Source organism: Leptodactylus fuscus, chromosome 6 (genome assembly GCF_031893055.1).
Source record: "Leptodactylus fuscus isolate aLepFus1 chromosome 6, aLepFus1.hap2, whole genome shotgun sequence".
NCBI classification, from domain to species: Eukaryota; Metazoa; Chordata; class Amphibia; order Anura; family Leptodactylidae; genus Leptodactylus; species Leptodactylus fuscus.
Window position 1 is genome coordinate 143,740,392 of NC_134270.1, and position 26,836 is coordinate 143,767,227.

The window sequence follows — 26,836 nt, forward strand, 5'->3', positions numbered from 1 at the left end:
AAGAAGATTTTAATCCAGCAGCAAATTTTGTAAAATAAATTTATAAAATGAAGATTCCTTTGGTGTCAAAGTCCTACAGTCAGGAATAGGCTCGTGATGACTGAAGGCTTCCTAGACCAACAGGTCTCCCCCTTAGGCTCTGTGAACTAGATGAAATAATCTGTAAAATAACAACAACAAAAACAAAAAACAAGGGTTACATCTTCTAAAATTTTGGATGCAAATCTCTGATATGGCAGAGAATTGCAAAAATCTCAGTAAGTGAGTTGTAAAGTAAGTAAAGCAAAGCAAGTAAATTAGTGTACCTGCACCCGAAAAGGATTTAAAGGGGTATTCCAGTCACAGCAAAGTATAGAGGGTGTCTTGCTGATCACTGAGGTCTGACCACTGAGACCCCCACCAATCATGAGAACCAGTTTGCTTTTCAGCCCAGTTCTGAATGGAGTGGCAAAATGGGACTGCAGGAGATAGTTGAGCTCTGTTACGGCTACCTTCGATGGACCGACTGAAATGAATGGGACGGCAACTGACAAGTAATTCCAAATTGTGGCACAAACCACCATGGTTCTTGGGATCAGTCGGGGTCCCAATGGTTGGACCCACAATGATCAGCAAAGTTATCCGTTATCCTTTGCATAGGAGGTAACTTGCTGTGACTGGACAACCCCCTTAAGAGAGTCTACCACGACTAAACCACTTATATGCTGTTATAGGAATGGTTAGTGACATAGTGAATCTACCTATTTTGTATCTAAGTGCAGCCTTGGCAGCAGAGCTGTTCATTTCACCCGGGGCATGAACACACCCGCCAGACTGCCTGGTTTGCATGTGGTTCGCTGCTCCTCGGGACTTCATCCAAGTCACTCCTGACTCGCAAGACATGCTTGAGGATGCTCACTCTGAGAATCTCTGGCTGAGGACGGGTCACCATTCCAGGCAGAGATCGTCTCAGCATCTCTAAGCATTTCCTGCCTGTCGGGAATCAGCAGTACCTGGACCAGAGCAGCGGGAGGGGATCGGGGAGAGGTGAGTAAACTTAATGGCCCCATATGTTGTCCCTTTATATCTATTTATAATGTGCAGAATAGACTATGACATTCTTTTTTTTTTAAATGTAGATTGTGAGCCCCACATAGAGCTCACAATGTACATTTTTCCCTATCATTATGTCTTTTTTGGAATATGGGATGGAAATCCATGCAAACACGGGGAGAACATACAAACTCCTTGCAGATGGTTTTTTGCCCTTGGGTGGGATTTGAACACCAGGACTCCAGCGCTGCAAGGCTGCAGTGCTAACCACTGAGCCACCGTGTGGCCCCTAGACAATGACATTCTCAGCAGTAAGAACAATCTCAAACATGGCTGCAAAGTTACTTTGTTGCTATAAGCAAGAATCCAAATAATATACCTTCACTAACACATAGTCCCCCGGTTTGGCTCTGACATCGTCCTCTGATGATGAACCGCTTGCCAGGGGAAGATCAGGGAAAACCACTCTGGTGTTTCCATCATTCCTTCCGCACAGCTCGGAGGATGAACGCTTACTAACCTGGAGAGACAAGGAAAATAGCGTACACAATAGTAGTAATGTAACAGTATACAAGATGGAAGAAAATACACATCTGTAATATAGAGGTATTCCCATTTTAGAAAATATTTTCATATGTGTAACTGAAAAGGGGCGGCAGTCACCTTCACCTGACCAAGCTGATATCAAGCATGGACTGGCTGGGCAGGGCACCTGCAGAGACAACCATCTGATGCCCAGAGACTAGCAAAACCTTTAATAACGAGGACATTTTCCAAAAGATTTTTTGCATGAATTCATTGTGGCTTTCAAGATCCGAGATGCAAATGGAACTTGGACTGGATGTGGTACAAAACATAACACTATACATAGCAGTACACTGGAGGAACACTACACAGAGGCAGGCTATATAGGGGTATGACACTGCCACAGTGGATTAGCTGAAAACTGGTCAAAATCCAAACCCAATATCCTCACCGCCCAGACCAGTGACTAAGCTCATCTGACTAAACACCTTTTAACTTAATAAACACCGGGTCACAGGAAAACTAACCCCATGATGCTCTATAAGCGCCAGTCCTAGAGGTCCCAGATCAGCTCTGCAGTGTATGATATAGGCCCTTGACGGCGAACCTATGGCATGCATGCCCGAGAGGACACACACAGCCCTCTCTGCTCACATGCGCGTCATCGCCCAGATTGCTCACTAACGTGGAATCTGGTACAGGAATCCCCATTAGTGAGCGATCGCTGATTTCAGCTGTATGTGCAAATGAACATGCAGTTGAAAGGTGGCAGTGTAGTCCACAGGACCGCGACTTACACTGACAGTAGAGTGTGACCTCTGCCCCGACGAGGGCGCAATGACGTAAGTCATCAATGCCTACAGCCAGAACAAGGAGGACGCCCCGCGGCTCTTCATGGAACTTCAGGTAAGTATAATACTGTGTGCGTGTGTGTGTCTGTGTGTGTGTAGGGAGGAAGGGGAGGCTACTGTGGAGCATATAATACTGTGTAGGTGGCTACTGTGGAGCATATAATACTGTGTGGGGGGGAAGCATACTATGGAGCCTATAATACTGTGTGTGTGGGGGGGGAAGCATACTATGGAGCCTATAATACTGTGTGTGTGGGGGGGGGAAGCATACTATGGAGCCTATAATACTGTGTGTGTGTGGGAGGGAAGGATACTATGGAGCCTATAATATTGTGTTTGTGTGGGGGGGAAGCATACTATGGAGTCTATAATACTGTGTGTGTGGGGGGGAAGCATACTATGGAGCCTATAATACTGTGTGGGGGCCATTGCGGGGCAGATTGTACTGTGTGGGGGCCACTGTGGGGCAGATTGTACTGTATGGGGGCCACTGTGCGGCAGATTGCACAGTGTGTGGGCCACTGTGGGGCAGATTGTACTGTGTGGAGTCCCCTCACTATTTATATCACACAGTATCTGTTTTATAGCAGACATGATATTAGTACAGGCTGTAATAACATTACACGGACACTATAAAACAAATCCTGTGTGATGTAAATAGTGAACATTAATTCTTCAAAGTCCTAAATGCAGATTCCTTTACCTTCCAGTATAAAGTTGTATTATTGAAACATGTGTAAAGCTCCATTCACACAACTGTAATTTGTGGGTTCGTAATTGTCTGCAATTGTGGATCCGCAGTGTATTAAGATTAAATTGCCGTGTTGACACTTTGCGATACATTAGTGGGTTCTGGGTTGCAGTTTGGGCACTCGGTCTCTAAAAGGCTCCTGCCTTGTCCCGCATAAAATGACGCTGCGCCCAGCTCCATATACGTAAATATGAAAAAGCTACAGGTGTCCATAGCGACATCATTTTTTTTTTTCTATTTGAAAAGTTTTTAAAAGGTATCAAAACATTACATACACTGTATAAATTTGGTATTGCCGTGTTCGTACTGACCCGCAGAATACAGGTAACATGTTTTATGAAATTGGCGCAAATGCATTTTTTCTCCAATTACACCTCATTCTGAATTTTTTTTTAGCTTCCCAGTACATTGCACAGCATATTGAATGGTGCCATGACAAAGTACGATTTGTCCTGCAAACAATAAGCCATCATGTGACTCTGTGAACTGAAAAGTGAAAAAGTTAGGGCTCTTGAAATGTGGGGAGGGAAAAACGAAAATGTGAAACCGAAAAATGGCCTGGTCCTTAAGGAGTTAAGTACTTTTGTATGTGTCCTTGGGAAAGGAGGAGGATTTGAACTTTTAATTTTTTTTGTTTTTTTGCATTTGTTTAGACCCCCCCCCCCAAATGCATTGCAAAATACCAGCAGTTCTATTGCAGGCTACATAGAGTAGCCTGCAATAGAACTTATGAATGACAGGCTGGAGAGCCTTCACAAGGCTGCCAGCTGTCATGACAACGTGGGTGTCGGTGATCATTGGGAAAATGGCGGCACCCACGTGGACTTTCGTGCCAGGTGTCTGCTGTATAAAACAGCAGACACCCGGTGGCTATGGTGGCCACCCGGTTCCCGAGTAGCCGCCATCTTTAAACACCTGGCATCCGCTGCATTAGTACGGCAGATGTCGGGAAGGGGTTAAAAGGTCATCGAACCCTATTAGTGACATATCAGCATGTACTATACTATCTACAGTCACTAATGCGGGATATTTATTAGGACTAACAGCAGATACTCACTCCTTCCACAAGGACAAGCTGCGTACTGCCCACTGCTTTCTGGCTGAGCTCTTCTGCCTCTTCCCTGAAGACTGCTATCAGTTCCTCCAGTCGCCTCCTCTTCACTTCAGGGGGGACATCATCAATCAGCCGGTGAAAGGCTCTTGTTTTCTGATACAAAGAGAGGTTTTCATTCATAAATTGTCTAAACAGTATGCAGATACTAAAAGCCATCAAAAATACATCAAGTCACCTTCCTCATGCTGTACGCAAACAGAAAAGCTGAGTTATAAGATACGTCACGTAACAGGGACAAGGTCTGCTGGTGGTCTTCCTCTGTTTCTTGGCAGAAGCCGGTTATAAAATCACTGCTGAGACTGACACCTGATAAGGGGAGATACACACCCATTATAATACTACTAAAAATATTAAATGTTTAAGGGAATCTTCACCACCTCCAACAGGTCCGGTTCTTTACATCATTTAATAGATGATGATGATTCTGGCAATGATGGATTTTTTTCTCTAACCCCCACCGTTCCTGAGTAAAAAGTGCTGTTAGTTTTGGTGCCTGATATGCTATTTAGACTCTGTACTGTCAGGTGGGCGGGGTCAGGCAGGAGCAGACAAGGGGTGTGGATTCTGAGCTCTGACACTGGCTGCCTCTGATTGGAGCTCTGAATCACGCCCCCTGCCTGACAATCCCCACATTACAGAGCTTAAATAGCACATCAGGCACCACAACTCATCTTGCTTAGTAAATCTCCCCCAAAGTTCTGACCTGAGTAAGGTCATTTGCCTATTGGGCCCTATAGACCCCTTTGTGTGAAATGAGTGGAGAAAATGGATTACACGGAAAACATAAAATCACAAGTGTAGACGGCCACAAACCTGGGATGTGCTCTCTGATATTTTGTACAAGATCCAAGTAAGCTTCTCTGGTGTAACTGTGGGACAAACCAGATGCGTGTGAATAGTTCAAGAAGAATTCATACAATTAGAGAGAATTTACAGAAATAGGAATGATTAGAAATCGGAACTTTATACCCTATGTGAGAAGGTGACAGCCAGAGCGCCGGAGTCACGGTATACCTCCCCCAGATTCCCGATATACGAGGGGCACCAGAAAAGTTTGTTGCCCACCCATGAACTCTTTTTCACATGGTCTTGCTTTGCAATGCAATATGTTATTTACTTATTTAAAAGGACTCGTGAGCAATCCGGATTTAGTTAGATTTTTTTTGTTTCAGGTATTGCATTTTAAAGTTAGGTAGTGAAACTGAAATATGGAAATGGAGATATTGGCAAAGCCAGCAGTGATTTTTCAGTCAAAAGCTGCAATTCACTCTCATGGTTTCCAAGTGCTACAGCACCCACCCCATTCCCCTGATTTGGCTCCCTCGGACGTCGTTTTCCTTCGCATGAAGTGGTCATGGACGCTGTAAAGGACTTTTTGGAGAAGTTTCGTATTTCAGCCCCTTGTATGTGTGGTCCAGGGCGGATCTTGAATAAGCTGCAGCCCAGGTGTGGGTCCCAGGCCTGTTACTGGGCCATAAAAAGCTGAAGAGCCTGCACTTCAGGGCTGATCCTAGGAAGAGGGGAAGTGCCTGGGTCTGTCCTGAGAGTCTGGTGAGACGATACTGTGCTACTTTGCCACACGTACAGCTAGTTTTTGTTACTGTTTATCTAGAGCTCGGACGAGCAGGATTTTGTTTTGCTCTTTGCCTGAAGTTAAGGCTGGATTTTAGTTTTCTTATCCTGTGCCTGACGTAAAGGGTTATTTATTTATTTTTAGATAAACCGTTTTTTGCAGCAATAATTGTGTCCCTGTCTCTGACCGGTTGGGTCCGCACCACTGCTTCTACTGAGTTCCCTTCCCCACACCGATTAGACAATTGCTCCCCTAGTCCATATACGTGCACCAGGTATTGTCTCTCTAATGCTGTGATGCTGTCAGGATACGGAGTCGCCGCAGTCTCCTTGCTGCGCGGCATCTCCCTGGGAGACGTGTTAGGAGTTCTATTGGATGTGCTTAGGTCATTAAGGGTTAATCTTTTCCTTGCCTTCAGTCTCCATGCCGTTAGCCATCAGGTGTGTTCTCTGCTGCTATTTAAACCCCACCCAGGCATGGATCCCTGCCAGCCATTCACTTTGTGTTTCCTGGTCCTCTGCTCAGTCAGATTCCTGTCTGTTCGTCTTTTGTCTGTTTTCTTGGTTTATTTACCCGGCTTGTATTTTTCACTATCCCTTGTCTTTTGATTTGGTACCTTTATTATATCTCCTGGCTTGACCTCTTGCTCGTCTGACCTCGCCTTCTCTTCTGTGTCTTGCTGGGACTTGTGGTCCTCCCTGGTTCCATGCTGTTTAGTCTTTTGTTTTGCATTGCATTTACACTGTGCTTTCTGTTTAGGTGTGACCCCGTGACTCCAGTCCCTAGGACTTTCAGGGCCTCCTCTCCCCTTATCCTAGCCGCCGGATAGAAGGTTAGGAGCCGTGGTAGGCGCACTTCAATTAGAAAGTGCATTGGTCTGCCTCATCTCAGATATTACAGCATAGTTATAGCTGCAGGGCCTGCGACCCCTTTTGTCATTAGTTGCTGTTATGACCCAGTCTCAGCAGTCTCGGCCTGTTAGGTTCAGGCGCAGAGTGTCCGGACGGCATTCAGCGCGTGAATCACCTGATGCACGGCAGGGGAATGTTCACACCAGACATGCTGTTTCTGCTCTGGCACTCGGGCGTGGTTCACGTGGTGAGTGGCCTGGTGGATCAGTGCCTGGTGTGTCTTGGCCTCTGAAGGGGTTAAGTTCTCTGCAGTGCTGAATACTTTACAGGCCATGGGCGAGGTCTTCTCTTCAGTATATAAGGCTGTTGTACATGCTATCTGAGGCCAGTCTTAAACGTCTGTTCCTGTTCTCAGTGAATGTCTGTTGTCTGAAGCTGCTACCATCTGCATCCTGGCCCATCCAGTTTCTTGCTCCTGTTCACACAGGACTGGTTCGCTAAGTATTGAGCTTGTATCCAGACATAGTGTTCCGGGCGCAGCGAGCCCTAGGTATTTTTCTGTTTGGAAGTTTGGAATTTTGGTAGGGGTTTTTTGTGTGTGATCCTAAGTTCTGTTTTTCCCTATCCCTTGCTTAGTTCAGTTATTCTGTGTTTCACGTTTATTCTCTTCCTATGCTTTTGTGTTCTCATGTTCACCGTTAGTCCGCGTCTGGACGGATTATCCGTGGGGGGCTTTTTCTGTATCTGCCTCTCCTTCGTAAACGTGAAGCTAGACAGGGGCTCTATTTCCCTTGGTAGGTTAGCTACTTCTCCGGCTGTGCTCGTGCCCATTCAGGCAAGTTAGTCGGGCCCACGGCTACTTCTAGTTGTGAGAGGCAGGGTGTAGGAGGATCCAAACTAGAAGTCCAAACTGCTCATACTTCCGATTTTGTTTTCTTTTGGTGTGTTTTTCCTTACTGGACTGAGAAGTTATCAGTCAGGGGCCAGTCCGTGGTCAAGGATCCCGAGACCATAACAGTTGCACAGTGTTGCTTTCCCAGCTGTGTCACTTTGCACTGCCTGACCCTGACTCCAATCCTTACATAATGGCTGGCCCTTACCCTAGACAGGCCGCCCGGCGGTTTAGTATGGATGCCGAACACTCCGTAACTGACCGACTGGACGAACTGTCAAGGCAGGTGCAGGGCATGGCTGGGTTAATTAACCAAGTCTCGCAGCGTCTGGAGGCTTTGCCTGATCCAGCATCAGCCGCTGCAGGTTCTTCTATTCAAACGCCAGTTCTTCCTATATTGAATACCCGTCAGGATCCTAAAATGCTCTTGCCTGACCGTTTTGACGGTAAACCAGACAGATTCCGAACATTTCGGGAATCTTGCTGTTTATTTTTTCGTTTTAATTTCCTTTCTTCTGAAGCAGAGCAGGTGGCGCTGGTGGTGTCCCTTCTACGAGGGTCACCACAAGACTGGGCCTTGGCTCTACCTGCTGGAGCTCCTGAATGGAATTCGTTAAAAAAGTTTTTTCAAACATTAGGTCAGATTTATGATGACCCTAATAGAGTTGCCTTAGCCGAGTCTCATCTGTTGTTTATTCAGCAGGGAGTTAGAACTGCCGAAGACTATTCTACGGAGTTTCGTCAGTGGAGCTCTCAGTCAGGGTGGACAGACAGACCTTTGTTAACCCTTTTTAGACAAGGCTTATCTGATTCTGTAAAAGATGCTCTAGTAAGTCATCCAGTCCCTGAAAATCTAGGAGACTTTATGTCCTTGGCTATTTCTATTGATAGGAGGCTTAGGGAAAGGCGTAGAGAGAAATTAAGCAAACCTGGGTCCTCAGCTAAATCCTGGTCTGTCCTTTCGGAACCTATACCTCCTTCTGCTGTTCCTACCTCTTGTTCTATTCCTGAAGAAGAACCAATGATATTGGGGTCCACAACCGCCTCCAGGAGAAAGTATCGCCTAGAAAACGCTCTGTGTCTGTATTGCGGCAAGCCTGGACATATCCTGAGAAACTGTCCAACCAGACCTAAACCACCGCCGGGAAACGCCAATGCCTGAGTGATTTCCGGGAGGGTCACTCAGGCACACAGGTACCTCCTAATAATATTGAGAAATGTTTACTCCCTGCTATTCTTGTTAATGGTAATAAAACTTGCATGTCAGGCGATGGTAGATTCAGGTGCCGCCATGAACTTCATCCATGAAGTGGTGGCGCAAGCTCTAGGAATTGAATTAATTCCCTTGAAATACCCATTTCAGGTATCTGGAGCAGATCTAACCCCTTTGTCTGAAGGGAAAATATTAGCCCGTACTGCTGAGGTGCAGTTTATTGTCGGCAGTTTACATGTTGAAAAAGTGTCATTTTTTGTTATGAGAAAACTGGCTGCAGACGTTATTCTTGGTTTACCCTGGTTGCGTGTACATAATCCAGTGTTTGATTGGGAAACTTCGGAGTTGGTTAGATGGGGAGATTCCTGTACTTCTCATATTAATACTGTTTGTACTATCAAAAATGATATCAAAATTCCGGAATTTATTACCGAGTTCAAAGACGCCTTTGACGAGCTCAGTGCGGAGGCCTTGCTTCCACATCGACCTTATGACTGCGCAATTGATTTGGTTCCTGGAGCTAAACTACCCAAAGGTCGCATTTTTAACCTTTCAGCTCCAGAGTGCGAGTCCATGCACCAGTACATTAAAGAGAGCCTATCTAAAGGACATATCCGACCTTCAGTTTCTCCTGTGGGGGCGGGGTTTTTCTTCGTTGAAAAAAAAGATGGTGGCCTCCGACCTTGTATTGACTACAGGGAATTGAATAAAATTACAGTCAAAGACCAACATCCTCTGCCACTCATCCCGGATCTTTTTAACCAGGTGGTGGGGGCTCGATGGTTTTCTAAAATTGACCTCCGCAGAGCTTACAACTTGATTTGGATAAGAGACGGGGATGAGTGGAAAACCGCATTTAATACCCCTGAAGGTCATTTTGAATACCTAGTTATGCCTTTTGGTTTGAGCAATGCTCCGGCGGTATTTCAACGTTTTGTGAATGACATTTTTAGGGATCTGTTAGGTAGATATCTAGTAATTTATTTAGATGACATCCTCATATTCTCACCGGACTGGGAGTCACATCAGCAACATGTAAAAGAGGTTCTTCTTAGGCTACGTCAAAACCACCTCTGTGCTAAGTTATCCAAGTGTCAATTTGGAGTCCAGGAGATTTGGGGTACATCCTTACTCCTGGTACCATTGGTATGGATCCCAGAAATGTATCTGCAGTACTTGAATGGGAGAAACCTACTACCTTAAAAGAAGTTCAAAGGTTTCTAGGTTTCGCCAACTATTACCGAAAATTTATCCAAAATTTTTCTTCTATTGTTAAACCTCTCACCGATTTGACCAAAAAGGGGGCGGATCCGGCCTCCTGGACACCAGAGACGGAGGTAGCGTTCGCCACCTTAAAACAACTCTTTACTTCTACCCCAGTCCTGGTCCATCCTGATCCTGAATTGCCCTTTATTGTAGAGGTTGACGCTTCAGAAGCAGGTGTAGGAGCCATTCTGTCTCAGGGCACTGAACCATTTACCAACCTCCAACCTATCGCCTACTTTTCCAGGAGGTTCTCCACTACCGAGGCCAATTATGATGTTGGCAATAGAGAGCTTCTGGCGATAAAGTGGGCCTTTGAAGAGTGGAGACACTTCCTGGAAGGGGCCAGACATAAAATTACTGTACTAACTGACCACAAAAACTTATTATATTTAGACAAGGCAAAAAGATTAAATCCCTGTCAAGCCAGGTGGGCTCTATTTTTCACTAGGTTCCACTTTGTAATTACCTACCGTCCCGGCTCAAGGAATACTAAGGCAGATGCCTTGTCTAGAAGTTTTGGTCTTAGTGGTAGTTCTGATGGGGAACCTGAAAATATACTTGCTCCTGGGGTGGTAATGGCAGTTTTGACCTCGGATCTTGAAACCCGTATTCTCAACACTCAGGATGCGGCCCCTAGTGCGCTACCACCAGGTAAATCGTTTGTCCCTAGCCACCTCCGCTTGGAGCTCTTAGAGGAGATCCACTCCTCTGTTCTGGCAGGTCATCCAGGCATTACTGGTACTGGGAATCTGTTATCACGTACGTATTGGTGGCCATCTTGGCAACGGGATGTTAAAAAGTTTGTTCATTCTTGCGAGACCTGTGCCAGATCTAAGGTGCCCCATCAACTTCCAGCGGGTCTTTTACATCCACTCCCGCTACCCAATAGACCCTGGTCACACATCTCCATGGATTTTATTACTGATCTCCCTTCCTCTAAAGGGAAATCGGTAATTTGGGTTGTAGTAGATCGTTTTTCTAAGATGTCCCACTTTATTGCCTTCAGCTAAATTGTTGGCCTGGTTGTTTATCCGTCACATTTTACGTCTGCATGGTATCCCTTCAAATGTGGTATCGGACAGGGGCGTACAGTTTGTGTCCAGGTTTTGGAAAGCTTTTTGTAACAGATTGGGAGTCTCTCTTTCTTTCTCCTCAGCCTTCCACCCAGAGACTAACGGTCAAACAGAGAGATTGAATCAATCTTTGGAACAGTATTTGAGGTGCTTTGTGTGATTGCCAAGATAAATGGAGTGAATATTTGCCCATGGCTGAATTTGCACTAAATAATCATGTCAACGCCTCGACTCGGTCGTCTCCTTTCCACATTAACTATGGTTTTCACCCCAGATTCTCCTCAGGAAATGAATTCGCCTTTTTCTCAGTAGAGGACGTTGCTAAATCTCTCTGTACTGTATGGGCTGAAAGCCTGGCATCGCTGAGAAAAGCCCAGGCTAATCAAGTCAATTTCGCCAACAGAAAGCGCCGCCCTGGACCTGACTTTGCGGTGGGTGACAAGGTCTGGTTATCCACTAAAAATCTCCAACTTCATGTTCCATCTACTAAATTTGCCCTGCGTTTTATTGGTCCATATCCCATTTCTGAAATAATCAACCCTGTGTCATTCAAATTATCACTTCCTAGGTCCCTCCATATTCACCCAGTTTTTCATAAGTCCCTACTCAAAAAGTATGTTCCGGCAATGGTCACTCGTTCCCCACCCGAACCAGTGATCGTTCAGGGGGAACTAGAGTATGAGGTGGAATGGGTCATTGATTCACGCAGAGTGCGGAATTCCCTTCAGTTCCTCATACATTGGAAGGGGTATGGACCAGAGGAGTGTGTTTGGGTGGCAGCCAGAGACCTTCACGCTCCTAGATTGGTGGAGAAGTTTTTCCGTTCTTACCCTACTAAGCCAGGGGGTCCTCTTGAGGGTCCGGAGGCCCCTCCTCAAAGGGGGGGTACTGTCAGGATACGGAGTCGCCGCGGTCTCCTTGCTGCGCGGCGTCTCCCTGGGAGACGTGTTAGGAGTTCTATTGGGTGTGCTTAGGTCATTAAGGGTTAATCTTTTCCTTGCCTTCAGTCTCCATGCCGTTAGCCATCAGGTGTGTTCTCTGCTGCTATTTAAACCCCACCCAGGCATGGATCCTTGCCAGCCATTCACTTTGTGTTTCCTGGTCCCCCTGCTCAGTCAGATTCCTGTCTGTTCGTCTTTTGTCTGTTTTCTTGGTTTATTTACCCGGCTTGTATTTTTGGCTATCCCTTGTCTTTTGATTTGGTACCTTTATTATATCTCCTGGTTCGACCTCTTGCTCGTCTGACCTCGCCTTCTCTTCTGTGTCTTGCTGGGACTTGTGGTCCTCCCTGGTTCCATGCTGTTTAGTCTTTTGTTTTGCATTGCAGTTACACTGTGCTTTCTGTTTAGGTGTGACCCCGTGACTCCAGTCCCTAGCACTTTCAGGGCCTCCTCTCCCCTTATCCTAGCCGCCAGATAGAAGGTTAGGAGCCGTGGTAGGCGCACTTCAATTAGGAAGTGCATTGGTCTGCCTCATCTCAGATATTACAGCATAGTTATAGCCGCAGGGCCTGCGACCCCTTTTGTCATTAGCTGCACAGTGTTGCTTTCCAGCTGTGTCACTTTGCACTGCCTGACCCTGACTCCAATCCTTACAGATGCTCTGTGCAGGTGTCTAATGTGCACAATTGTATTCTTTTATGGTGCATTGTACCTAAGATCAGCCGTATGCGGTGTAGTGAAAATTTGCTTATATGTTGGATGGCATATATAAGAAAAATCATAGGTGCCAGAATGTGGTAATGCATAGGAAATTATTTCATACTTTTTAAAGGGATTTAAACATAACAAAAACTATATAACTAAGTATTATCATTACAACTGGTCCCGCAAAAAATAAAGCCTCATACGAATAAATTCACACAAAGGCACTTGACAGATGGGGAGTAAAAAGTAGAATTGCAAAAACAGAAGTTGGCCCAGTCCTGAAGGTATTAAAGAAACCCCATCAACAAGATTTTCCCCAGTAGCCCCACAGCACTGTCCGATAAGATATGAAATATCCTTTTTTTTTTTAAATGGACACAAAGTCCTGCATGTCCGACTTTGTGTCTGGCTAAAAAAACCTGTTTCACCGCGGACAGGCAGAGGACACACACGGGCAGTCACCTTTGCAAACCCATTCAAGTGAATGCGTTTGAAAACTGACCGCCGGTTTTCCGTCCCCTGTCCACTGTCTCGGGGCAGAAGACGGAAACCCGCCGGATTGGCTAAAGCGGAGACCGGGCACATGTGTGAACCCGCCCTAAGGGGTGGCAGTCAGTTCTGTAATTTACCTTCAGTTTGCAACCTGGGAAAAATTCAGTAAGTGTAAGGTGTACATGTGACATCTATACTCCACTAAAGGGGTGATCTGGTCAGTAATAAAGCTTAACTAGTTTAGCTTTATCACTAATGTACATCATGGACCCCTGAAGCTGAATTCTGCATTTTGAGTCTGTGATGTCATAGACTAGGATCAGTGGCAGGGAAGACTGGAGGACCAGAGTTCAGGCCTTCTCCACAGCCTTTTCACAAATGTAATGAATTGGGCTCAGGGGAATGGGCTATAAACCAGTAACAGAAGTGTAACCAGTGGAGGGTTAAGCTTTGGTACTCCGTGTATAACCCCTTTATTAAAAATACATAGAAATACAGGGGGTGGAAATAGGACTTACCCACGACGCATGGCCTCCAGAACTCTGTTGCTTCCACTTTGAGCTGGGATGTGGATTTGTTTGCAGATGTTCTGTCGCTCTCGTATTAAATGAAGAACCTTACAAAGAGAAAAAACATCATTTGATGAATTATTTTTCTAGATTCCCAATATTAAATGGAGCCATTAAGTAATTCAATGTGTTCCACAAAAAATGAGAGGCCATCAATATCAGATCAGTAGGGGTCAAACACCCGGCGCCCCCACAATCAGCTGTCTGTAGCAGCCGACCAGCCAGCTCCACTCCCATGTAGTGGCCATACCATGTACTGCAGCTTAGCTACCTTTCAATTTTATTTGCCTGGCACTCGTATCGCTTCTCAAAACCAACCTCATCAGGGAAATCTTTAGGATGTGGAGATGTAAAGCGGATTCTCATTTCTGGGTCTATTCTGGAAACCTGATCCAGAAGATCCGCAAACCCGAGTCCTCCCTTTCTTGGTTTGTAGATTGTGCTGAAGCCACGACTAAGGTGTGACGTATTAGTAGTGGGAAACTGAACGGAAGATGTGTCAAGGTAGCTATTGACGTTCTGACCCAGTAGTGTCACCTCCTTAATCCCCTGTAAGAGAATAAACATGGATTAAACACAAGGTTTACAATTTCCAGGTACGGTAAAGACATTTGGCAACACAAATATGCCTATTAGAAATTAAGCCTAATATAGATACTTTGCTATTGAATCTTACATGAAGTGTACTATATGTTTTCCAAAACTACTACTACCATTCACCTTGTCATAGGGGTCTCTGCACAATACAGTATTGAATGGACAGTGTCAAACTGCAGGGACACCCACAACTGGTGGTCAATTTAATCATACATTTGTAAGAGGAATAACAGAGGAGCAGCAAAATTCGAAGTGCTAAGAAAAAGATGCTTTAGGACTTCTTAATAAAACAGGCATCAGAATCTCGTTTTTTTTTCCCCACAGTTTCTACTTTAAAGGATCTTATCATTGGCTACCCTTTTTTTCTCCCTAACACGTAGGAATAGCTTTAAGAAAGGCTACTCCTCTCCTACCTTTAGATGTCTTCTTCGCGCTACTGTTCAGTAGAAATCCGTGTTTTCTTCGGTATGCAAATAAGTTCTCTTGCAGCACTGGGGGAGTCCCCAATGCTGCGAGAGAACTCTCCAGTGACGCCTCTATCTTCTTCTGGAACACCTCTCCCTGTGTCTTCTTCCGAACTGAGTTTCAATCTTCTAGGCATGCGCAGTCGGCTCTGGCATCGAGCCTCAGGCAGAGCCGACTGCGTATGTCCGGGCCACAAGAAAATGGCCGCTTGCGCAGTAAGTTTGTGTAAGCGGCCATTTTCTTGTGGCCGCTTACACAGTAAGCTGATGTAAGCGGCCATTTTCTTGTGGCCCCGGCACGCGCAGTCGGCTCTGCCTGAGGCTTGATGGCAGAGCCGACTGCGCATGCCTAGAAGATTGAAACTCAGGACGGAAGAAGACACAGGGAGAGGTGTTCCAGAAGAAGATAGAGGCGTCACTGGAGAGTTCTCTCGCAGCATTGGGGACTCCCCCAGTGCTGCAAGAGAACTTATTTGCATACTGAAGAAAACGCGGATTTCTACCGAATGGCGGCGCAGAGAAGACATTTAAAGGTAAGAGAAGAATAGCCTTTTTTAAAGCTATTCCTACGTGCTAGGGAGAAAAAAAGGGTAGCCAATGATAGTATCCCTTTAATATAAGGTCGGCTATCTTGACCGATCTGCTGCGGTTCAGATATCAGCATTTAGTCATATGGACAAAGGAAACTAGTTTTTAGAAAGGATTCATTGGGCATATTTATGACGACTGGTGTAATGACTGGCTTTGTTATTCTGGTGCCAGTGAAGCAGCGGCCTCCATTTATAAATGTGACGCTCATCCATGCAGCTATCATGTAATCTGCACCAGATTGTAGCCGGCGTAGATTTCTGTGATCATTTATAGCAATAAACTGGTGTAAATGATCTGAAATGTAGCACAACTCACATGGCACTTTAGATAGGAAAAGTAGAATAGGAAGTGCAAAAACGCAGATGAGATTGTCATCGTTGCAATCATAAATCTATATGAAGGGAGAGAATTGATCTCTACAGAGCAGGAAGTTCGGCTTACATTAGATAGCTAGGATATAGGCATACCCTTTATTGTCTTCATCTGATTCAGTCTCTTGCTATGCACTAAAAACGTATGGGTGACACAGATGGCATCCGACGTATACATTTTATGATCTTGTGCCACACATCTTTGGATGCACAAGACAACACATCTGCATTTACCTTGCATCATGAAAGACATCAAGGCATCTCAGATCATATTTACGGAAGCGTTCATACCTGACCAGAGAGCATTCGAACTTCCTCTAAAATGGAGTGGATGGGTCGGCTCCTCTCCCTCCCGCGTGTAAATGGAACAATGCAGTAGGTGCACATATTATTACAACCACGCATGATGGAGCTAGAAGAGAAGCACATCCCAAATACGTAATAGGAACAGGTTATGGGTTCTGTGACCCCCCCACCCCACCCATGCAGGGCTATAAAACACGGATTGGAAAAAGTTATCAGCTCCAAATGTAAATGTAAATATTATAATAAATGTGATTGATATTGTATATTAGATGTCTAGTTTGTTACATATTTACTTCTATGGGAATTCAATCACTGCCTTTTTCTTGAATAAGAGTAGCTTTACTTGTTACACCATAGCTGGCAGCCACTTATGTAGGAGCAGACCTACAGTAATGTGTCTCACATGTACATTATTAGGCGACTTTCCACACTGTATTTACCACACAGGCCCCCCATTTACTAAGACCGATGTGCATTAAAAGTGGGCAAAAATAAGCCTGAACTTGGCACATCTCAGCCCCTGCGTAGGTGGGTTTAATCACCCTGATCCGCCAGATTTAATACACGGTCTACCAAATAAGTATTTGGACACCCATGCAAATGAAGATATCTGCGGTCGTGATGTACACCACACCTTCCGCCGTTAAATAGGAAACAGCATTGGCATTAGTCGCAGGCAAGATGGAACGAGTGCAGAGTTGTCCGATTTCGAGACAGGGGTAATTGTGGGGTACCACAGAAATGGTCGATTCTTAAGGGACATAGCAAGCAAACTGAATTACCAAAAATAGACAGTGGCCTATGTGATTACGAAGTGGAAGGTGAACGGTGATTGTCAGAATGTGCCCTGAGTTGGCAGACCCCCGAAACTGCAGCCGCCCAAAATCGGTGAAAGAACTTACCTGTCTTCTCCAAGCTGAATGGAATAAAATACCACTAGCATCATACAAGGACTTGTGGAAAGCATGCCCCGGAGGGTTCAGGCTGTAATGGCCGCTCATGGAGGCTTTACCAACTATTGGATATGAATGAATGTTGTTTTCTATTCTACCTCAGGTGTCCAAGTACTTATTGGTAGACAGTGTATATCACAAGCCTTACAAATTGTGATGAGGTGCATCTATATGAGCAAGCATTACTAACAGGCAGGAGTCTCTAAGTAATTCCATTGAGTCTTGTGCCTGGCGGGGAAGAATCGTTCATCTTAATAAATTCCTCCTAGAATACGTTGCCATACAGTGCTCTGTATTTAAAGTGCACCGCCAATTATTAAACATTTCTAAAGTGAATATTATAGATGAATATAAGAAACTCTGTAAATTGTCTTACTGGACAAAATGCTTCTTTCTCCACTTATCAGGCTACCTTCCCTTCCTCCCCTTTACCTTCAGTCAGTCTCTTATAAAGAACAGAATCTGTATTCACACGCGCTGAAGTCTGTGAAGGGGAAGGGAGCAAAGGCTGCTATTGCTGGCAAGTAAGAGATCTATTCCCTCATGTTATTCCGTGGTAGAAATTTATGTTACTAAACATAACAGCTAAAAAAATCTCATTTACTAATGCTTAAAGCAGTGTGTGCGCATGCGCGATTGTGTGAATGCACGCATGTCTTCTTTTTCTGATTCTATAATACAGAAAAATGAAAAAGAAACAGAGGTGTGAGCATAGCCTGACAGAAATACGCCTTCATATGGGGAAAGAGCAGCTTGACAATAGTATGGGGGGAAGGGTTGTCTTCGCTTTATGGGACGACTGAGACAGAGACATTTGCCAATATGTGACTATTCCTGAGATCAATTCACCCAAGACGAAACTTACACAAAGGAGGAAACACTGTTGGAAGATGTCTGAACCGGCATAACATCGGCGTAGGTCTCGTCTAAGGAAAGAAGCACGTTAGCAGCTTGTTGACCAGTCTCTGCTACAGAAAGAAGTCTTGGTAGATCTCTATATGCGTCAGGGCCAGCCAATATATCCACCAGCTTCTCCCGCTCTAGGATTTCCTCCTTCAACCTCTCTGCCATACAACCTACATAAAATGAACAACACTTCAATTAGACAATTGGAAATGTAGTTATTTGCTATACTTGTCTATTAGAGGTGTTTCCAGGCTTATCAATTGATGACCTATCCTTGCAATCGTCCACGAATGTAGTATCGGTAGTTGTCCAACACTCGGGCCCCCATCTATCGGCGGCCACAGCGTTCAAAGAAGCATTGAGACCTCTTCACACAAAACCAGCTCAGCGACATACATTTTATAGCGGTTGTGTAGTATCACAGTTCACATCTGTGTTGTGTAGTATCGCATCTTAGTATCACAGTTTAACCCCAATAACTTGCTACAAACAGACCGATGTGAGACCGATGTGTCACCACATGGTGTGTGAAGATGGGTGGGGGGGTTCTGAGTTTCAGACCCTTACTAATCTGTAACTCAAGACCAATTCCGAGAGGAGGGGAAGGGAGAATATCAGATAACTGACCAATATACAGTATATTCATTGTAAGTTCCACGGCATTTTCTTGAATTGGAAAGGCAGATCCCCAGATTCAGCAAGCCGCTCCTATTCATACAAGGTCAGGAGATTTTGGCTCATGTGACTCTATACATCCCTGATCAATCTGCACAATCCCTACTTCCCAAAATTACAAAACGTAACCTAAAGTGGTGAACCCCATTAATACCTCATTATACTAGGAACTAGGATTGTGCGATTAATAACCGAACACCAAACATCAAAAGTCACGTCGGTTGTTTCAGATCAGTTACTACAATATTTGCAGTCTAGTTCGGACCGAACACGTCTGAGACGAAACTGCTGATATTATAATGTGGGTTTCTTCAGGCCCCAGAGTATAAGCAGAAGCCCAGAGGAGATGATCAAAAATAATAGTGTCACTCCCTGCTGTCTTTAAATGACGCCAGGGACCACTGAGGCTGTGGTTTGCCCTCAGCGGGTCACGTGGGGTTGCGATGAATAGGCCCAAGCGTCACAACGCTGTATGACCCATGTGACAATGACAAGACGCAGCGGTACCTGACGTCAGTCAATAACAGGAATCACGCCAGATGCCCTGGGGAGGTGAGTATCACTGGTTTTTATGTTTGATCACTTCCCCTGGACCTCCACTCATTATACTCTGGGATCTGAAGAGACCGCACAGTATAATAGCAGTTTTGGTTCTGCCGATAACCATAATCGAGATAAAATTCAATCAATTGCCCAGCCCTACTAGAAACCTATATTAATCAAAGCTAAGTAATAACATACCCAATATACCAATTCTCAAGGGCCCTTGGGATTTGCACCGCTTGCGCTTCATGTAACCAAGTTGTTTTATACGGTTCCAAATAGTCTGCTCTGCCTTCTCCCTGCAGATGAATGTTATTATTAGTTCACATACAGTATTTCACCTTCTACCCCACTAGTGTAGGATGAATTCTGTGTGTGACTGGGACATACTTCACTAGTACATTACTATGCCATGCAGTAAAATCCCTTACATCACAGACCTATAGTTGTGTCTGTCCACACCTTTTCTCTCTCATGCCCCAATATGTATGTCCTGAGATGAGCAGCTTTTAGCAATATGCTATCACAAAGTACTACGCCAACAATCCAATGTGTGCTTATGGGCAGCAGGTCTGGCCAGTCATATCATGTCTCATGCAGCAGGAATGGTACTCAATGCATAGATGGACTATGTCTGGCTCATAGATGGATTCATAGGTGGGGAATTCTCCCAATAACTTCCATATCCCCAATAGGAAAGCCCCTTTATATAAGTTTTATAAAGCCCCACTGATCCTGAGAAAGGGGTTCTCCCATCCCGATGGAGTGACAGACTGAGCATAGGCCCTGCCACTATTCACTGTCTAAGGGAGTGCTGGAAATAGCTAAGTACGGCGCTCGGCCATATACAGCACCCCATAACCCTTATAGCCTCATACATAGATGTAAGTGTCCCATACCACATCCCACTAAATTTATGGCAGACAACTAATGTCTAGTGATCCTGCAAGTTAGTGTACAAAGACAAATACATATCAAAAATACCTGATAGAACAAGTGACCAGAAGTACGATATCTGCCTAAAAGAAGGAAAAACACTATTAACATGTACAACTAGGAACAAAAAGAAACTGACATTTAAAGGGCTTGTCCGGGATATTCAGTTTTCAAATAGGTGGCAGAAAACTGTATATCCTGAACAACCCCTTGAAAGTGGATACGAGTGCTAAAGTGGGCCATACACATGAGATATCGATCTGCAGACCTTTGAAGGATCTAGCTAAGGGCTCGTTCACATCTGCGCCCGGTCTCCGTTCTGCCGGTTTCCGTTTTCTGCATAAAACAGAGCAGGAGACGGAAACCTGCAGGAGTCTCTCTCACCCATTCATTTGAATGGGTGAGAAAGATGTCCGGCCGTGAGCGCCGGTGAGCGTTTTATGCTCTCCGCCGCAAAACTGGGTTTTTTAACCCAGACACAGAGTCGGACATGCAGTACTCTGTGTCCGGTTTTAAAAAAAACGGTTTCGCGGCGGAGAGCATAAAACGCTCACCGCCGCACCCGGTCTGTGGTTTCCGTCTTCTTGCATGCAGAATACGGAAACCACAAAACTAAGACCCGAACGCAGGTGTGAACCTAGCGTCACTTTGGTGAGATCTGTTGAGAATGTGACGTCCGTGGTGGTCATACACATAGGATTGAAGGGATTGTGCCATTAAGGAAACTTCATGATCCAATGCCTCCACCATGTGAATGAAATGGCAGTACTACTGTCTGACCAGTGACCCGTTCACTTGCTATGTGGCTGCCAGGACTGTAATCTCCAGCAGTCACACTGCTAGGAATAGAGCGCTGGTCATGGAAGCACGCCGGTGGAGGAGGTGTGGGAGATATTCGGTCCCCTGTTCTACTAATCGATGGGGGACCTGACAGTCAAAGCCCCAGTGATCGAAGACTTATCCCCCAACCTTTGGATAGGGGACACGTGTCCTTAATGGAACAATCCTTTTAACACTATATGTTAAGATAAACTGGATGTGCCAATACATAACTCATGTGTCTGACTGTCACAAGCCTCTGGTGGTCACAGTATGAGTTCACATATAAGATCTGTCACTTACCTCTGTAGCCGAATTTACTCTGACATAGTCACTCTTCTGTAATATGGACCAGGCGATCTCTGTATCGTTTACATTCATCTGACATCCATAGGTCTCAAAGTAAACTGAAGCATAAAAATAGTACATAGAAGTATATAGAGAACAATCAGATAAAGCCGTACATGCAGTAACAAAAAAGTGTGCAAAATCACACCCCCAAACCTTTATTATATGTGGGTGAGGGACTCTCTGTCATGTAATGAGGACCATCCTCCTCCTCCTCTTCTTCCTCCATAGATGAAGGGACAGAACTTTCTGGGACAGTCTTGACAAAGTCTTTTAGGTGCGGCCCTGCAGCCACTCTGGACCTGAACTCTTCCTTCCTAGCTGTGGTCCTAGCATGTGAGATGCTGGAACTTAAACTGCGACAGGAGAACCAAACTTTGGCCCGACGGAGTAGGCGAGATAATTTCACGGGCTCCATGGAGAGTGAGCAGCAATACCTGTGATAAGACATAAGAAGAAATGTGTATAATTAATATACAGAGGTGGCCGACTTAGCCTGGACTTCTGCAATTGGTTAAACCCGTACAGCGTGATATCTTATCACAGAAGACAACATAAACCAATGAGAAGTCACCGGAAAAAAACATTTTGATTTTTTCATTGATTTTTGTTGTCTTCTGTGATAAGATATCACGCTGTACGGGTTTAACCAATTGCAGAAGTCCAGGTGAACTCGGCTACATCTGTATAACCACTTCACGACTGGGTCATTCTCCCTGGTTTGTGATCATACACATTGTTGGTTATTTTGGCACATGCGGTTTTGAGGGCTGAAACTTTTTTTTGTGTAGATTGTTCGAACAACTTTTTTTTTTTCTTTTTACATTTCTTGGACACGCTACAACATCCTTACTTTGGAGGCGTTCATTGCAATTCCAGGTGTCTCCGTTAATTAGTGCTGAGCTGCATTAATTACTTATTACTCTGCTCTGGGCACCAAGTTCTCACATCACATCTGAGTAAGCATGGAGTAAAGTGGTGAGTAAGGTATGCAGGTCACTTCTTAGACACTACTGGGTGTAGGTGCCGGTCTACTCCATGTGGGTGCATGAGGGAGCATTCTACTACATGTGAGGGCACTGAGGAGGCATACTACTACTACTGGGTGCACCGAGGGGGCATTCTATTACATGTGGGTGCACCGAGGGGGCATTCTATTACATGTGGGTGCACCGAGGGGGCATTCTACTACATGTGGGTGCACCGAGGGGGCATTCTATTACATGTGGGTGCACCGAGGGGGCATTCTATTACATGTGGGTGCACCGAGGGGGCATTCTATTACATGTGGGTGCACCGAGGGGGCATTCTATTACATGTGAGTGCACCGAGGGGGCATTCTATTACATGTGGGTGCACCGAGGGGGCATTCTACTACATGTGGGTGCACCGAGGGCGGCATTCTATTACATGTGGTTGCATTGAGGAGGCATTCTACTGCATGTGGGTGCACCGAGGGGGGGGCGTTCTACTACATGTGGGTGCATTGAGGGGGCATTCTACTACATGTGAGGGTGTTGAGGGGCCATTATATTACATGTGGGTGCACTGAGGGGCCATTATATTACATGTGGGTGCACTGAGGGGCCATTATATTACATGTGGGTGCACTGAGGGGCCATTATATTACATGTGGGTGCACTGAGGGGCCATTATATTACATGTGGGTGCACTGAGGGGCCATTATATTACATGTGGGTGCACTGAGGGGCCATTATATTACATGTGGGTGCACTGAGGGGCCATTATATTACATGTGGGTGCACTGAGGGGCCATTATATTACATGTGGGTGCACTGAGGGGCCATTATATTACATGTGGGTGCACTGAGGGGCCATTATATTACATGTGGGTGCACTGAGGGGCCATTATATTACATGTGGGTGCACTGAGGGGCCATTATATTACATGTGGGTGCACTGAGGGGCCATTATATTACATGTGGGTGCACTGAGGGGCCATTATATTACATGTGGGTGCACTGAGGGGCCATTATATTACATGTGGGTGCACTGAGGGGCCATTATATTACATGTGGGTGCACTGAGGGGCCATTATATTACATGTGGGTGCACTGAGGGGCCATTATATTACATGTGGGTGCACTGAGGGGCCATTATATTACATGTGGGTGCACTGAGGGGCCATTATATTACATGTGGGTGCACTGAGGGGCCATTATATTACATGTGGGTGCACTGAGGGGCCATTATATTACATGTGGGTGCACTGAGGGGCCATTATATTACATGTGGGTGCACTGAGGGGCCATTATATTACATGTGGGTGCACTGAGGGGCCATTATATTACATGTGGGTGCACTGAGGGGCCATTATATTACATGTGGGTGCACTGAGGGGCCATTATATTACATGTGGGTGCACTGAGGGGCCATTATATTACATGTGGGTGCACTGAGGGGCCATTATATTACATGTGGGTGCACTGAGGGGCCATTATATTACATGTGGGTGCACTGAGGGGCCATTATATTACATGTGGGTGCACTGAGGGGCCATTATATTACATGTGGGTGCACTGAGGGGCCATTATATTACATGTGGGTGCACTGAGGGGCCATTATATTACATGTGGGTGCACTGAGGGGCCATTATATTACATGTGGGTGCACTGAGGGGCCATTATATTACATGTGGGTGCACTGAGGGGCCATTATATTACATGTGGGTGCACTGAGGGGCCATTATATTACATGTGGGTGCACTGAGGGGCCATTATATTACATGTGGGTGCACTGAGGGGCCATTATATTACATGTGGGTGCACTGAGGGGCCATTATATTACATGTGGGTGCACTGAGGGGCCATTATATTACATGTGGGTGCACTGAGGGGCCATTATATTACATGTGGGTGCACTGAGGGGCCATTATATTACATGTGGGTGCACTGAGGGGCCATTATATTACATGTGGGTGCACTGAGGGGCCATTATATTACATGTGGGTGCACTGAGGGGCCATTATATTACATGTGGGTGCACTGAGGGGCCATTATATTACATGTGGGTGCACTGAGGGGCCATTATATTACATGTGGGTGCACTGAGGGGCCATTATATTACATGTGGGTGCACTGAGGGGCCATTATATTACATGTGGGTGCACTGAGGGGCCATTATATTACATGTGGGTGCACTGAGGGGCCATTATATTACATGTGGGTGCACTGAGGGGCCATTATATTACATGTGGGTGCACTGAGGGGCCATTATATTACATGTGGGTGCACTGAGGGGCCATTATATTACATGTGGGTGCACTGAGGGGCCATTATATTACATGTGGGTGCACTGAGGGGCCATTATATTACATGTGGGTGCACTGAGGGGCCATTATATTACATGTGGGTGCACTGAGGGGCCATTATATTACATGTGGGTGCACTGAGGGGCCATTATATTACATGTGGGTGCACTGAGGGGCCATTATATTACATGTGGGTGCACTGAGGGGCCATTATATTACATGTGGGTGCACTGAGGGGCCATTATATTACATGTGGGTGCACTGAGGGGCCATTATATTACATGTGGGTGCACTGAGGGGCCATTATATTACATGTGGGTGCACTGAGGGGCCATTATATTACATGTGGGTGCACTGAGGGGCCATTATATTACATGTGGGTGCACTGAGGGGCCATTATATTACATGTGGGTGCACTGAGGGGCCATTATATTACATGTGGGTGCACTGAGGGGCCATTATATTACATGTGGGTGCACTGAGGGGCCATTATATTACATGTGGGTGCACTGAGGGGCCATTATATTACATGTGGGTGCACTGAGGGGCCATTATATTACATGTGGGTGCACTGAGGGGCCATTATATTACATGTGGGTGCACTGAGGGGCCATTATATTACATGTGGGTGCACTGAGGGGCCATTATATTACATGTGGGTGCACTGAGGGGCCATTATATTACATGTGGGTGCACTGAGGGGCCATTATATTACATGTGGGTGCACTGAGGGGCCATTATATTACATGTGGGTGCACTGAGGGGCCATTATATTACATGTGGGTGCACTGAGGGGCCATTATATTACATGTGGGTGCACTGAGGGGCCATTATATTACATGTGGGTGCACTGAGGGGCCATTATATTACATGTGGGTGCACTGAGGGGCCATTATATTACATGTGGGTGCACTGAGGGGCCATTATATTACATGTGGGTGCACTGAGGGGCCATTATATTACATGTGGGTGCACTGAGGGGCCATTATATTACATGTGGGTGCACTGAGGGGCCATTATATTACATGTGGGTGCACTGAGGGGCCATTATATTACATGTGGGTGCACTGAGGGGCCATTATATTACATGTGGGTGCACTGAGGGGCCATTATATTACATGTGAGGGCGCTGATGACTAAAATTCCAAGCAGAGCCTTATTTTGTGCACATTTATAAGAGACTGCCACTTTGGGGTACTGGGTTGGGACTTTCTCTCACTAGGGGGAACTTCCCTCAAGGTTTTGAAGCCCCGCTCTAGACCCAGCAGCTCCTGCAATCCCAATTGCGTCCCCATATCATTGCGGCTTCCATAGCTGTACACACAGTGCTCATGGAAGGCTCTGTATACAGTGTTTGGGCAGGTGGGGGATGGTAATCTGTTCCTGGCTTCTCTCTGGGATATTCGGCTATTAATAACCGCCCTCTCCCTGCAGTTTCCACAAACGTGAATGAGAAAACCTAAAGGCGTGTTCACAAAGTGCAGTTAGAACTTCATGCAGTTTAATTTTACAGGGAATCCTATAACCTGATGCACATGTGACATTAAAGGGGATGTGACATTAAAGACACTTCCCTGCTATGCCCAGGAATAGGAAATAAGTGTCAGATAGCAAGGGGGCCTGAAAATCGCCCTGTAAACGCAACTGCGTGCCCGGCGCTACATTCACATTGAGGCTGCAGTCCTGGTGACCCATAGATGTGAATAGAGCCCAATCCTCCGCAGTTGCACTGACGCTTCATTCCAGCCACCCCCCCCCCCCCCCCCGATTGTTGGGGTTTCCAGTAGTCGGACCCCCAGCTAGCTGACACTTAATCCCTATGACATGATTTATTGGAAGTGTCTTTAATAGCACAATCCCTTTAAGAAACCGCACCAAAATACCGAATGACAACTGCATCGTGTGCATGCACCCTAATGCACTGATTACACTATAGAAGCAACTGCATTGGTGCAAATGGGAACCCGTAACAAAACAAGCTTTATTGTCCAGTGTGATCACAAAGTACGCTGCCGCCATTGCACGGTACCTTACCGGCTTTATCTAGTGTGCATTACAACCTCCGGCACTGACACAGGACACGCTGCGGCGAATACACCGGGAGGTTAGCGGAAGTGTGACGTAGAGTCACGTGACCGGGGGCAGGGAGGCAAGGGGCGGAGCCAAAACGCAAAGTAGCTTTGTGTTTTACTAAGGACCTAAAGCGGC

At 45.7% G+C, this 26,836-nt stretch overlaps 1 protein-coding gene across 1 annotated transcript; it reads right to left on the reverse strand.

Moving 5' to 3' along the window:
- CDK5RAP1 (CDK5RAP1 mitochondrial tRNA methylthiotransferase) lies at nucleotides 1–26,744 on the reverse strand. Its single transcript, XM_075277471.1, has 14 exons — nucleotides 26,663–26,744; nucleotides 21,514–21,794; nucleotides 21,313–21,416; nucleotides 20,239–20,273; nucleotides 19,453–19,553; nucleotides 17,996–18,206; nucleotides 16,163–16,283; nucleotides 14,167–14,397; nucleotides 13,798–13,895; nucleotides 5,087–5,142; nucleotides 4,449–4,579; nucleotides 4,217–4,366; nucleotides 1,412–1,552; nucleotides 1–160 (listed from the first exon to the last, which is right to left on the reverse strand). Exons 2-14 carry the CDS (start codon nucleotides 21,773–21,775, stop codon nucleotides 80–82), a joined length of 1,722 nt encoding a protein of 573 aa, XP_075133572.1. The 5' UTR covers nucleotides 21,776–21,794; nucleotides 26,663–26,744; the 3' UTR covers nucleotides 1–79.
- Nucleotides 26,745–26,836: the final 92 nt, after the last annotated feature.